This window comes from Poromitra crassiceps (assembly GCF_964638095.1).
Source record: "Poromitra crassiceps genome assembly, chromosome: 8".
In the NCBI taxonomy this organism is placed as follows: domain Eukaryota; kingdom Metazoa; phylum Chordata; class Actinopteri; order Beryciformes; family Melamphaidae; genus Poromitra; species Poromitra crassiceps.
This window is the reverse complement of record NC_139629.1, coordinates 20,435,805-20,450,957: the sequence shown is the minus strand read 5'-3', so window position 1 is coordinate 20,450,957 and position 15,153 is coordinate 20,435,805. Positions and strand designations below refer to the sequence as shown.

Sequence of the window (15,153 nt, the reverse complement as noted above, 5' to 3'; positions counted from 1 at the left end):
CATCAGCTCCTGGTATTCCTGGCAGACCTGGCTTTCCAAATGGGCCCTGATAAGAAGAGAAGACAAGATGTTAGGGCAAAGAAGCCATCGCAGAACTAAGACAAACAGGAGAATCAAAGGCTGTAGACATTAGAACAGCTGTTATCATGCATTATGATGCATCAGAACAGCTGTTATCATGCATTATGATGCATAGACACCCGTTACTTACATTAACCCATTGATACCTGATGCAGCATTTGTGTGCACACAAATGCTGCATCAGGTATCAATGGGTTAAGACTAATGATTCCACAACCATTCACTGACAAAAGAAGAGCGCACACACCATGTGCAAGCAAGCCTATATATAGCACATTAGGTTTGTGAGGTTTTGGTGTGAAAGATATGAATGACCTCCTGTTGACTCAGCTATGCAAAGATGTATTGCAAAGAGTGTCTAACTTACAAAACAATTCACCCCAGCCAGGTCACAGCCCCCCCCAAAATGGAAAGGAGACAGTTGATGCAAAACCACAAAAAGCTGAGTATGTATTGCAGTATTAGACTGCTTACAGAGACAATTTGTGATATCTACTAAATAATATGCTGATATTTGTTATAATGGCACGCCAATTAAGGCATAGAGTAAATGGCTATCTTGACCCCCCTCCTTTTTTTTTTTTTGGGGGGGGGGGGGGGGGGGGGGGGGGTGTCTTAAAAGAGCCAGGTGTGTTATTCTAACATTGAATTTGTAACGAGGGAAACATTGCATTGTTCATTCTCTGCACATTCAAACTATTCAATTATATACTGAATACAATCCCTCTAATTTGGCAAATGCGAGTTACTCCTTTAGGACTCTGGGAAGAGTAGCCTTTGGCGGCTAAAAGAGATGCTAATAAAAACTCATACCCCAGATTGGATTACACTAAATGTATCCGGATGGGAATCTATCTGCTGAATAGGCACTATTTGGTCATGCATGGGGAATGGGGACATGTTTGCATAATAGTCTGCTAAGCATTTGGGGAGAGAATAAGAGAGTAGCTTGTGCAAATAAACTGAACAATTTCCTGCCATTTTATGGAGTGTGGGTCTCTGTCTATTAACATTTTATCAAGTTGGCAATTTTGCTTGTGGAGTTGTAGGGAGATATATTTCCACAATAGATTATATTATACTGTGCTTTATCAGTGGCCGTGAGAACTAAATGGCTCTTACCTTCTCTCCTGGAGGTCCAATAGCTCCCTGGGGACCCGGAAGTCCCTGTGAACAAAACACAACATCATGTTTTTCCTTTTTTGGATCAGAGGGAAATGACATACTGACACAACAGCACTGTCATTCTCAAGTTCTTTCTGTATCCTGGTCAGAATGACCCACTCAAGTTCTTTCTGTATCCTGGTCAGAATGACCCACTCAAGTTCTTTCTGTATCCTGGTCAGAATGACCCACTTAAGTTCTTTCTGTATCCTGGTCAGAATGACCCACTTAAGTTCTTTCTGTATCCTGGTCAGAATGACCCACTTAAGTTCTTTCTGTATCCTGGTCAGAATGACCCACTTAAGTTCTTCCTGTATCCTGGTCAGAATGACCCACTTAAGTTCTTTCTGTATCCTGGTCAGAATGACCCACTTAAGTTCTTTCTGTATCCTGGTCAGAATGACCCACTTAAGTTCTTTCTGTATCCTGGTCAGAATGACCCACTTAAGTTCTTTCTGTATCCTGGTCAGAATGACCCACTTAAGTTCTTTCTGTATCCTGGTCAGAATGACCCACTTAAGTTCTTTCTGTATCCTGGTCAGAATGACCCACTCAAGTTCTTTCTGTATCCTGGTCAGAATGACCCACTTAAGTTCTTTCTGTATCCTGGTCAGAATGACCCACTTAAGTTCTTTCTGTATCCTGGTCAGAATGACCCACTTAAGTTCTTTCTGTATCCTGGTCAGAATGACCCACTCAAGTTCTTTCTGTATCCTGGTCAGAATGACCCACTTAAGTTCTTTCTGTATCCTGGTCAGAATGACCCACTCAAGTTCTTTCTGTATCCTGGTCAGAATGACCCACTCAAGTTCTTTCTGTATCCTGGTCAGAATGACCCACTTAAGTTCTTCCTGTATCCTGGTCAGAATGACCCACTTAAGTTCTTCCTGTATCCTGGTCAGAATGACCCACTCAAGTTCTTTCTGTGTCCTGGTCAGAATGACCCACTTAAGTTCTTTCTGTATCCTGGTCAGAATGACCCACTCAAGTTCTTCCTGTATCCTGGTCAGAATGACCCACTCAAGTTATTTCTGTATCCTGGTCAGAATGACCCACTCAAGTTCTTTCTGTATCCTGGTCAGAATGACCCACTCAAGATCGGGCACAGCTTTTAAACCAAAAATTAATGTTAATACTGACCTGGGCACCTGGGTTGCCTTGCTGTCCAGGGGGACCTGGCTCTCCTTGAGGCCCCTGAAAAAAAGCATTGTTTTTAGGAATCTCATAATTAACATAGTGATTAATTACTTCATTTACCTGAATAAAACACACTCCACGCGAAGGTACTAATTAATTTATTGTTCCATTAATGTCAGAGAAAAGTGTAACATGGCTCTGAAGAGAATGAAGAATCCATACATGTGGATCGGTCCAACAGTCTGTATCACTAGATTATGATTATTATCTTCTAACGCCAGGACAGCACAGAACTTTTTGAAAAACATCACCCCCGCATCTTGCCTTGGCTCAAGGGAGAAGACACGCACGCAGACGCCCGACTCACTCACACCTACTGTACATTCCTAATGAAAGAAACTGCTGAAACTCAAACTCTAAACACCTTCAATCTCCCATAATTGACAATCAATTAGGTTCCCCCAGTCCAAGAGTCTGCAAACGATGTGGATCCTCCATCTCTCCCTAATTGGAGCGCTCCCAGCAGACAGGCTGCTCCAGCCAGAACCTTCTCTCATTATGCTTCCCAGAAACGGACCTGGAATAATACAGCTGGGCCACGGAGGACTTCTCAAACGGGCCTAAATGCAGCCTAGTCGAGTCTTGATTAGCTGCAAAGTATCTTCAGAGTGTATCGGTGTATGTTTCTGTGTGTGTGTGTGTGTGTGTGTGTGTGTGTGTGTGTGTGTGTGTGTGTGTGTATGTGTGTGTGCGTGTGCGTGCGTGCCTGTGGTGTGTGTGTGTGAGAGAGAGAGAGAGAGAGAGAGAGAGAGAGAGAGAGAAAGGGCGAGAGAGGTGTGAGAGAGATCAAGTGAAAGCTTACAAGACAATTTGGTGCATTTGAGGGGGAAATAGAGCAGAAGAGAAGAAATTGGTGCATTTTGACTCTGTAATGTGTGTGTGTGTGTGTGTGTGTGTGTCTGTGTGTGTGTGTGTGTGTGTGCGTGCGTGCGCGTCCCTGCATGTATGTGTGTGTGTGTGTGTGTGTGCGTGCGTGCGTGCGCGTCCCTGCATGTATGTGTGTGTCTGTGTGTGCATGTGCGTGCATGTGTGTGTGTTTGTGTGTGTGTGTGCGCAGGCGTGTGTGTGTGTGTGTGTGTGTGTGCGTGCGTGCGTGTGTGTGTGTGTGTGTGCGTGTGTGTGTGTGCATGCATGCGTGCGCGAGCGCGCGTTCAATCAATTGCAACTTCACTTACAATGTTTCCTTTGGGTCCAGAGTGGCCATCCATTCCAGTAACGCCCTACAGCAGAGGAGATGAACACAGCTCAGCAAACACACACAGAGCAAACACACACAGGGGCCTAGACAGAAAATCCCTACCACACTAAAACTACATCAAAGCTCGTCTATTGGGGACGCTTCATCACATCTGCTGGATCTCACTCCACTCAAGAGACACACAGAAAGACATTCCCCTAATATAATACAGCAACATAGACTGTATTTATGGTCTGGCTTTTGCACCCCTTACCCCCTTACTCCCATGCAAATTGATTCAGTGTGTGATTTATTGTCTTTATGGTTTTTTAACATTGTGCACAGGATAGCAGTTTAAAATAAGGCTGGCTGATTGATATGCACTGTCCATGCAAAATTAAATGAAGCAATATAAACCGAAAGTAAGCCAGAGCTCAGAGGCAGATTTACGCTTTCTTTCCAAAGCTCAACTCAATAACATGCGCTAATGTATGTGTGTACTATATGTGTGCGCTGGATATATTGAGTTCTGTATTTCCCTGTGGGCGTTGTTTGCAATGTCTTTCCCGGTTTCTTATGAGATGGTAAAAAAAAAGAGAATAGATTTTGCTCGATAAACAGTAAATCTATGGAAACAATGTGGATACGAAGCGGCGAGAGGCGATGTGTGGGGGACTCACGGGGGGTCCGGGAGGTCCCTGAGGTCCCTTTGGTCCCAGCAAACCACGGGGCCCCTGGGGAAAGAGGAGAATGAGATTTTGAATGATATCAATGGCGCTGAGCAGGATTCATGAATAAAACATGATTCTACTAAATCAAGTTTGGGAAATTACACTTCTGGAAACAAATGTCCTTGAGGATATTCTACTGACTCAGGCTGAAACTCCCTTGTTTTCTTATGCTTCTGTTTCCCTACGGCGGTGCCTATCAAAGAGCGCTTTTGCCTCACAGCTAACTGTTACTGAACAAGAGGGTTTGTCCTGGCAGCATGGATCTCTAAACCAATATAGCACACCCTGGTGGTCAAAATAAATCATTGCAGCGGATTTCAATTCCCTATCTTTTTCCTCCCCATGAGGAATACCCCACCTGCGAGAGTGGGAAGCTATTATAACAAGCTTGACGTGAGCTGCCTGAATTTATCTCACCTCCAAAGATTGTCTCTTGGACAGATGAGGTGCCAAAGAAAGCCTGAGGTGCCAAAGAAAGCCTGAACAATTATACTTCTCAACAATAATACCGCTTAAAAAAAAAAATCTATATGGATTAAAATAGCGGGCTACCGATGATATATGATATCATTAGCCCGCATCACTGTTCACTAACGGTGACATGATGAGAGTGGGACCTCAGCTCTGAGCACAATCAGTGTGTGAGGTGTGAGGATAATGGGTGCGATCACTCACTGATTCACCAGGGAGTCCCCTGGGTCCGATCTCTCCGTCATCTCCCTGGGAAACGGAGAGAGGAGAACGGGTCAGACAGAATGAGGCAGAGGAGCAGGCGGAGGATAATGAGGAGCGGGTGCGGAGGAGACACGTGTGTGTGTGTGTGTGTGTGTGTGTGTGTGTGTGTGTGTGTGTGTGTGTGGGGAGAGAGGGGGAGATAACGCAGACAGCAGGGGAGGTGAAAGGAGGAGTGGAGCACGAGGGGAGCAAGTTGTGAGAGTGATGGGTGATGGGGGCAAATGGAGGAAAAAGAAGGAGAAATAGAAAAATAAGGACGGCAACAGCCATTTCTGTCCCTCTTTCAGTGGCAATATGAACGATAGACACGGGACAGGCAGACGACACTCACACCAGACACACACTCTTTGTTGATATTATATCCTAGACTTTACACGACTACTATTTTTATCATTCCTGTGTATTTTCTCATTGTTATTTAATACTACCACCTTTTTAGAGTAGTAGCCTCTAAATAATAGTTCTGTTCATTTTCACCACCCTTTAGCGGGCACAGTTCAGCTTTTCAATTATGATGGTTCACCCGTGATACTCTAGTTATGCAATATTCAAGTTGTTCCGTCATGCTCTAGGCACTATAGGTCTTTTACCTGCTATGGAGCTTTGTCTTTTTTGAAATATAAAATAAATAAATGTATATGGTGTATTTTTCCACTATGCATTATATGGTTTATCACATGACCTGTCAGGTGACCCCTTGAGATGGGTATTTGGAGGTGTGTCCCTTTATCGGTTTCATGTCTGAGGGATGGCCTGCGCCTGAAACGTATGGTGGTATACTGTAGGCTACCAATACATGTTCATGGGACCAATTTGTAATGTGCAGACTTTATTTTTCTGTTTTCACACACTTGATCTCATCAGCGATCTCTCTTTCTCTCAGAGACACACACACACACACACACACACACGCACGCACGCACGCACGCACGCACACACACACACACACACACGCCCGCGCGCGCAAAGCCTCTCTGTGCAAAGAGAGGCTCCCAGGCACAATAAAGGGAAGAAGAACAGTGTGGGAGGATAACTCAGAAATGTTTAAATATAAGTATGTAAATCACTATGCTCACCCTCTCTCCATCCTCTCCTGTGTTGCCATGGGGTCCAGAGGGCCCTGGTTCACCCTATAAGAGACAAACGGAGACACTGAGCAGTAGCACACACGTGCACAAAACACAACCGCACACTTTTCACACAACGACAACAAAACGCAAGACGTACTCTGTGTCCCTTTTCACCGGGAAGCCCAGCCAGACCGTCGAACCCTCGGTCCCCCTGATGGACAGATAGAAGAACTGTTTGAGTTGATGTAATCACATGATGCGCAGTGTTAGATAGGATACTGGTGATAGAAAGTGGTGAAGTTATGAAGCGATGATCGTTATGAGGAACAAGACACCTTGGATCCAGTCTGTCCCGGCATGCCTCTAGCACCGTCAGCTCCAGAACGACCCTGCGAGAAGCAACAGTTACAGCATTAACAGGCAAGTCAGCTCAGTAAAAACAAGATATTTACTGAGATGAAACAGCATGACAATTTCATATCATGATTATAGTGACCAAAATGATCACGGTTATCAGTATTATTGCAGTATTGTTAAATAAAATGTGTTTGAAAATGTTCAAAAAGTACTGATACATTCACTTAAATCATTTCTGCAAGGCTGTGCACCTGCGTCTGGGAGACTGTTGCTAACTTTGGTTGATGTTGGACTGTATTTACCGTGTTTTTCAAAGCACTGTACACGGTAATCACGGTAACATGGTTTTAATGATCATTCAAATTTGAAATGGTACTACTAACCGTCTGTAATCGTTTCATCCCTACTACGCAGTGCAGTCTCAATGTGAGAAAGAATATTTTACAGTATGTGTGCATGTGTGTGGGCAACCTGGCATGTGGTCACACTTACCCTTCTGCCGGGCTTTCCACTAGGTCCCAGGGATCCCCCTGGTCCGCGGGGTCCCTGAAAAAAACCAAAGGTTTAGTATCAGCTAGTATTCATACAGCGCGTGCTAGGATTTGTTTAGCTTCCTATTTTTCACAACCGTTTCGTTTTAGTTTGTCTCCTATTTACGTTCCGTTTACATTGAATATTTGGATATCTCTTACCTGAGGTCCCCCCTCTCCAGACTCGCCCTTCAATCCAGACACCCCAGGAGGACCCTAAACAAGACACACGTTCACTAAGCTTGAATAGGCACTAAACCACTACATGGCTTGTTCACTGTCTCATTGATTGTGAGTGTGTGTTTGTCGTTTGTGATAGATACCAGAGGGCCGGATCTGCCAGTCAAACCCATTGGGCCGGTGGAGCCGCGCATAGCCAGCTGAAAACGGGAAGGGACAATTGTTTAGTCAATTTAGGTAGTAAGAATAATTTAATAATTGAATAATGTTGTAGGGTTAAACATACAGTGCATGTTTTCATGTATAGGAACCCATGCATGCTTGTGTGCAATCATGTGCATACGTATGTGAGTATCTACATGAACATAGTGTGGACCGTACCCTAGCCTGCTGCATGATGGCCTGCATCTGGGCCTCCTGTGCAGAAACCTGAGGTCCCTTCTGTCCGGAGTCACCTCCACCTCCGCTGAAGCGGAACTACGAGGGAGGGAATCATTGATTGGTGAGACAGCACTCCATAGCATAGCAGGCGCCAAAACCCAAATGCAAAAAAGAAGAAGAAAAATGAGATGAAATGCTGGCAGCAGAACGAATCTTTCAGTCTATTTATTGATGCCTAACGTCAAAAATATCCGTAACATCTATTTAAAGCACTGTACCTGCCTGCAGACTATGCAGCAGATGTTGAACGGAGCAGCACCCAGCTGCCAAAGCAACACCGTCGAAGGCTGTGCTACAAAGCGAGAAGCCTTGTGACCTCTACCGGCATCTAGTGGTGATACGCGAGTATTGCACCACAGGCGAATAACCCGAGCATGTGGTGCAACATGGAGCTGTTTCTGCCAGGGCAGCTTGGGTTGGGTTACAGTCAGAGCACAGTGCTTTACACATGCATAACAACACAACAGTGAAATACTGGGCAGGATTTCACACAGCACAGTAACGTTGTTACCAGGAAGCAAAATACAAACAGTTGATTGAGAGCATAGACTACAGGGCTGAGTCACATCTACTGCAGCTGAAAACAAGTCTCTCTAGAGGACGGACTTTTCACAACTATTGCACAAACCCCACCAACTTTTCACTCCAGCTTTCTGCTGAGTGCGATAATGTATAATTGGTTCTTGTCTGTGCAGTTCCTCTCTCAAACGTATGCTTAGTCTTTCTGCCAGCCTGCTTGTTTGTCTTTGATTCTCCCCTTTGACTATGTTCCTCTCTCCATCGCCTCAAACAACAAGATGTTCAGAGAGAGTCACATCATCACTAGTGGAAAGATGGACTGTAGCCTAACTGGGAGTTTGAAGAAAAGCGCAGGGACGGACTACTACGGGGTTTAACCTCGTGTTGACTCCAGTGAGTGCACAACGACGAGAAGACCAACCCCCTCTGGTGCTAGCTAACAACGGTAAAACAACAATGCATGTTTCTCATTAGGGCTGGAGCTGGAGGATCCGATTTCAAGGCGAGCTTTTTGACAGCGGATACACCAGAACCGGTCGGGTTCCTGTCCAGACAGAGCCCGCCACATGGCTCTCCCAGACAGCTCTGTGTGGACCCCTGAAACCACAACCACACATCTGCACATGCAATCAGGGCTAACAGCAGCAGCGCTAGCTATTTACCGAGACGTAGGAGAAGAAGAAGCTAAAAAGTTAGTGACAGCATTGCTTCCCGTCTAAGGTCAAATGTCTTCCTGGAAGTCCACCTGATAACTTTCACTAGGGGAACTTCACCCCAAAAATAACGCTGATTTATTTTGCACATGATCTCACACATAAGCTGAAAACTGTCAACCGTTTTGCAGACATTCATTTAGTTTGATAGTTATTGAGAGGTGACTTGAGTTAAGTTGAGTACCAGTGATGTCATCACAAGATTTAATGGTTTCACGGGAATTCTGTTGCTAGGGAACCGTTTGGATAGTGTATTTCCTGCCAGCTATTGTCTTCGCATACACTGCAACAATAAACTAGGGTCCATTTAGAATATTTAGAACAATGGTTCAGTGCCTTCTGATTACATCGCTGGTGCTCAAGACAACTCTCAATAACCGTCAAACTAAATAAACGTCTGCAAACCTTGGAGTCCACTGTGACAGAATGATCATCATCACTGAATGGTAGCCTACTGTATGGGGCTGTGGGCAGTTTTGGGAGTATCTGTACTTTACAATTTTCTATTTCTGTCAACTATCACTTTCACTTTGTTACTCGTTACTACTAAATTAAATCGGAAAATAAATGTGGTAGCGTGCTAGCAAACAGGTTTGGCGAATCAGAGCTCCTAACTTGCGAGTTACATTAATCACGATGCGCCCTCCATTCCAGTTGGTGGCGCTAAATAATGCACCATCATGTTAGAAGAAAAAGAAGATTTCTCAAGCACAGGCATGTCTTTTGCTTGCTTTATTACCAGCTTTTACTTTTACTTTCAATACTTAAACATTGAATCAGAAACTTACTTTTGATACTTAGGTACTATCAGATACTAAGACCTTTACTCAAGTCAATTCTAATACAGTAAGGTGACTTCTACCAAAAGTCATTCCCCCTGTTATCTGTACTTTGACCCACGTGTCGTCATCTAGGGGGCTGCCTCTGTTACTAATAAGATCCACAAGGGGAGGCTAGAGTACAGATCTGCCTTACAACACACAGTGAGGGACAGGTCCATCAAGGAAACTCCCTACAGTGCATTCCACTGGATTGTGTAAACCTCTGTCGGAGTTATTGATAACACAGAAACACATATATCATACTCGACTTCAAGCAGGACACACAGAGCAGAGAGCCAGCTAGAGTAGGGCTGAGTGGGCATAGCGCAGAAGGGTCATTTAAGGTGGAGTAAACATGAAAGCTGAGATTCTTTTTTTTTGCTACTTTACAAGATAAACAATCACTTAATCAACTTACAGGCAGCATTAGGACAGTTCCGGGGGGTCCTGGAAGACCATCGGCACCAGGAAGACCAGGGCGACCGGTAGGACCCTTAGACACAGACAGAGAGGTGAGGTTAAGGTCTATCTCTATTATCTCTATGAGGTTAGTGTGACAGATAGCAGCTGCTTATGACTTTGTCGTGTCTTTGAGGTCTCTACTCACCCTCTCTCCAGGATCTCCAGAGCTGCCTGGTGAGCCAGAAGAACCTGGGGGTCCAGGGAGACCCTATTTTATACAAAAGATGTGATTAGATCCCCATACATACATGACACAAAACACACAACACATAGCCATATTTAAATTCACTCGCCTAAACGTTCCACCCTATATCTTGCCAAACGCTCACACATGGTGGACAGGAATGCATGAGGCAATGTTCAGTTGTTCAGCAGATCAGTTGTAAATCTGGTGTGGGCGGAGCCCCTCTGTGTTTGTCTAGAGCTCAAGTGCTTAGATGGTTGCTTTCCACGGGACTCCCATCTCCAGGGTGCAGAGATGGCGATGATTTGGACTTGTGACTTGAGACTGGTCCTCAAAAAGACTTGAGACTTGACTTGAACTCGAGATTTGGGACTCGTGAACAATCATTATGTATTTATTTATTTATTTATTTATTTATTTTGGGTGCATTAAAGTTAAGGAAATGTCTACTAATAATAATGTAATCAAATCAATGCTGACACTGTATGCTAATACAAGTGAAGATAATACAGTACATGCTTTGAATTCCTTCGTTTTAGCTATGCAGTGTTCTAAGCAGACCGGATGGCATGCAGCAGATGATAGAATGCTCATCTATAAGGCCATGTTCACACTACAGGCAAATCCAATTTGCTGCTCATTAATCATCATTATCTTGATTGGTTTCCCAAATCTGATTTGTGAGTGTGTCCGCACTGCCACAAATCTGACTTGGGCAAGTGTTCAAGCTGGATCTGTGTGTCCAGACCTCCATATGTGGTTTGGGACAAGTGACACAAATCAGACTTGGAGCATCCAGACTCATAAAACCAATCTGGATAGAATCATTAATAGGTCACGGCCATGTTCACATTACAGGGAAATCTGATTTGGTGATAAAGTCATTAATCATCATTATCTTGATTGGTTTCCCAAATCTGATTTGGGAGTGTGTCCTCACTGCCACAAATCTGATTTTCAAGTCGGATCTGTGTGTCCAGACCTCCATATGTGGTTTGGGACAAGTGACACAAATCAGACTTCGAGCGTCCAGACTCATAAAACCAATCTGGATAGAATCATTAATAGGTCACTAAAGTTCACAAATCAGATTTGGCCTCCTAGTCTGAACATGGCGAGACTTGAGACTTGACTTGGATTTGTGACCAAAGACTTGAAACTTTATTTGGACTCCAGCTCAAAGACTTGAGACTTGACTTGTACTCCAGCTCAAAGACTTGAGACTTGACTTGGACTCTAGCTCAAAGACTTAAAGACTTTTATTTGTACTCCAGCTCAAAGACTTGAGACTTGACTTGGACTCCAGTTCAAAGACTTGAGACTTGACTTGGACTCCAGCTCAAAGACTTGAGACTTGACTTGGACTCTCCAGCTCAAATACTTGAGACTTGACTTGGACTCTAGCTCAAAGACTTAAAGACTTTTATTTGTACTCCAGCTCAAAGACTTGAGACTTGACTTGGACTCCAGCTCAAAGACTTGAGACTTGACTTGGACTCTAGCTCAAAGACTTGAGACTTGACTTGGACTCTCCAGCTCAAAGACTTGAGACTTGACTTGGACTCTAGCTCAAAGACTTGAGACTTGACTTGTACTCCAGCTCAAAGACTTGAGACTTGACTTGGACTCTAGCTCAAAGACTTGACTTGGACTCTAGCTCAAAGAGTCTCCACTCTGCAAGAATCACACATAGTTTTTTTCCCTTTTCTTTTTTCTTTACTCACTCGAGTGAGAACGTACTGAACTTAGAATAGTCCTTCCATAAGCCCGCAGGAGAAACATAATATAGATATACACTATGATCAGGTCAACTTACTGTGGGCCCTTCAGGGCCAGGCGGACCCTCCACCAGCATTCCCTGAAACACATAAGCACATCAACAGATCAGCATCATCAGATACCACAGGAAACTGATGCCTGTGACAGGAAACAGAAGTGAGTTCTGTTTCCTGTCACAGGCTCATAATAAGCTGTGTGTATATTGACGTGTGTGTGGTATCGATACGCTCATAAGCATAGCCATGATGGTGTTTCAAAATGCATGCTGTCCATTCATACTGTAGATGCTTGTGGCTGCACACATGCATACGTGTCCCGACACAGCTGCGTATCAGCTTTCCATCGGAGAGTCTTTGCGAACTTAATGTAAATTCCTGCCTGTCATTTCAATTCTGCTGGCTAAGGCGAACGCGAGGGTGAATGATAGCAGGAACACAGAGGCAACATGCCCCGAAGTGCTCAATACGAGAGAGAATAAGCGGACGTGAATTCATCCGCATGGGCCAATCAGATATGACCTGTAACATATCGCCGGGTAGATTGTGTATTCTTTTGAAATGTATCCCACCGAAGCTTCTCCTGCATGGAATAATGTATTTCTGCTTTGCGTGGAGTCAGCAGCACTGCCTTGCACTGAGTCACACTACACTGCAGACTCTGGCAACGCAAGATACATTTTCTCTGTTTGTTTGCGATTGCGGTCACATTGTGCTTTCTGGCTTTGTTGTGGGCACAGAAAGCCACACAATATCCAAACCTATTTCAAATCATGTGATTTCAGCATTTTCCCATCAAGCCCACACGCCCTTCACTCTGAGCTCCTATTATTTGCGAGTAGAATGACTTCAACTGGCCTCTGACACAGTCCTCAGGTCATGGCGAGAGCGAGGGAGGGAGAGAGAGAGAGAGAGAGAGAGAGAGAGAGAGCATGATTATAGTGATGGTATGTGCCCACAAACAGCTGATGGTTCTGACATGTATGGGCTGAGATGAGCTGTGTGTCTGTGAGTCATCCTGAGTACGGAGTGGTAGCGAGTAGGTTGGTTAAAGTCACTCCCCAGTATAAAGGCCCGTTAACCAGCTCCGCCGAGGGAGCTAGCTCTCTCGGCGTAGTGGTTAGCGCGTGCGCTTTGGAAGCGGGAGGTCGGTGGAACGAATCCCGCCCCGCACGTGGGGAAGCCCTTAACAGCCCGTGCTGTCAACACAACGTAGGTTACAAACGTGTGTGTGTGTGTGTGTGTGTGTGTGATATACCCCTTTAACACCAAGGTTCCAACCAGGGTTATTCCCAGGTTGATTTGGGGTATGAAGGGTTAACCCAGGTTGCCCAACCTGCGTTGGCGTCTGGTGGTGACCCCCCTGGAGGGGTGGGTTGGACCAGGGTTCAATGCAGTGTGAATGGGAATGCTATTTGCTATGCTAATAGCCTAGGGCCTAGGCTATTAGGCCCTAGGCTATTAGCATAGCAAATAACCTGGAAAAGATGCACAACAATTAGCCTAGGGCCTAGGCCAATTGTTGTGCATCTTTCCCAGGTTGTCACCCGGGTCATATCTGAATTGTCATGAGCAGGGATTAACCCGTGTTGAATGACTTGGTGTGAATTGACAAAAGAAGGGTTGAAATTGGGTCAAGGTGTAACCCTGGTCCAACCCTGGTATTTAGTATGAAAGTGCCGATACCACTTTCATACCAGATGGGTGGGCGTCAGTCTTGTGTGGGTGGGGAATTGGCATGGTGTCTCTGCTTTTTGCTTGTTTACAATCGGCGCAAGAGAGATAGCCACCAGGCCAATACACAGACACAGATAAAGGCGTACTTGCACACACACACACACACACACACACACACACACACACGCACACACACGCACACACACACGCACACGCACACACACACACACACGCACACGCACACACACGCACACGCACACACACACTGCCTTCAGAGAGGTGGTCTCTCCTACAGTATACTCTCCCACACATAAACATGGAGACAGTCCATCACACAGGCGTGTATACTGAGCAGAGCCCAGTGACGTGTGTTTGAAGTGAGCCAGCTGTAGCTGTGATGAGATGGAGGCTATACGATACAGGAAATCCTTCCGAGGAAAACACCAGAAAAATGGGATTTCTTCTGGAATTTGGGATTGTAAGACCATGCCTGATAATTCTTTTTGGCACATAATATACAAGTTATCCCCATCTTCACACTGGTACCGGAGCCATACCTGCCAAAACTCCTGGTTTTTGCGAGAGTCTCCCTATTTTAAACCTTTCTCACGTTGAGCTTCCGATTGGTCATTTCGCCCGTTACTGTCTTTCAGAGGCTGTAGCTAGCGGGATCAGTTTTAAAGCCAGAGTGACGTTTCTGGTATCATATGAAACTAGATGACCTAATGTACCAATTATGTCACACTAGCTTGTCGGGATAACGCTCCAAAGTTAGACTAAATTTTGGCGAGGAAAAAAACATTTTCAAAGGGGTCCCTTGACCTCTTACCTCAAGATATCAAAATGGGTTCTATACCCACGAGTCTCCCCTTTACTGAGATAAGGAGCATTTTTCGATAGGGTAGTGCAAGCATTTTTCAAAAGAATTTGAATTTTCTGTGGTATGGGAGGGTGCTTTTCCAGATACCCCAGAAAATCTCCCTCTTTTTCACAGCCTAGTTAGGCAGGTATGACCTGTGCATGTATGAATGTTAGGCAGGTATGACCTGTGCATGTATGAATGTTAGGCAGGTATGACCTGTGCATGTATGAATGTTAGGGAGGTATGACCTGTGCATGTATGAATGTTAGGCAGGTATGACCTGTGCATGTAGGAATGTTAGGCAGGTATGACCTGTGCATGTATGAATGTTAGGCAGGTATGACCTGTGCACGTATGAATGTTAGGCAGGTATGACCTGTGCATGTATGAATGTTAGGGAGGTATGACCTGTGCATGTATGAATGTTAGGCAGGTATGACCTGTGCATGTAGGAATGTTAGGCAGGTATGACCTGTG

The 15,153-nt window shown here is 44.9% G+C and overlaps 1 protein-coding gene across 2 annotated transcripts in view; it reads right to left on the bottom strand.

Annotated features, from left to right (window-relative positions):
* The window catches only part of col5a1 (procollagen, type V, alpha 1), a 134,219-nt gene that overhangs the window by 40,643 nt on the left and 78,423 nt on the right, over positions 1–15,153 (bottom strand). For both annotated transcript variants that reach the window (XM_083641810.1, XM_083641811.1), the window contains exons 10-25: positions 12,179–12,220; positions 10,324–10,386; positions 10,135–10,209; positions 7,604–7,699; positions 7,366–7,422; positions 7,205–7,258; positions 7,005–7,058; positions 6,491–6,544; positions 6,313–6,366; positions 6,162–6,215; positions 5,026–5,070; positions 4,300–4,353; positions 3,618–3,662; positions 2,386–2,439; positions 1,204–1,248; positions 1–46 (exon numbers count right to left, since the gene is read on the bottom strand). The exon at positions 1–46 is cut by the window's left edge and continues 8 nt beyond it. In XM_083641810.1, coding sequence (XP_083497936.1) covers positions 1–46; positions 1,204–1,248; positions 2,386–2,439; positions 3,618–3,662; positions 4,300–4,353; positions 5,026–5,070; positions 6,162–6,215; positions 6,313–6,366; positions 6,491–6,544; positions 7,005–7,058; positions 7,205–7,258; positions 7,366–7,422; positions 7,604–7,699; positions 10,135–10,209; positions 10,324–10,386; positions 12,179–12,220 — 892 coding nt within the window. The remainder of the gene's footprint in view (positions 47–1,203; positions 1,249–2,385; positions 2,440–3,617; positions 3,663–4,299; positions 4,354–5,025; positions 5,071–6,161; positions 6,216–6,312; positions 6,367–6,490; positions 6,545–7,004; positions 7,059–7,204; positions 7,259–7,365; positions 7,423–7,603; positions 7,700–10,134; positions 10,210–10,323; positions 10,387–12,178; positions 12,221–15,153) is intronic.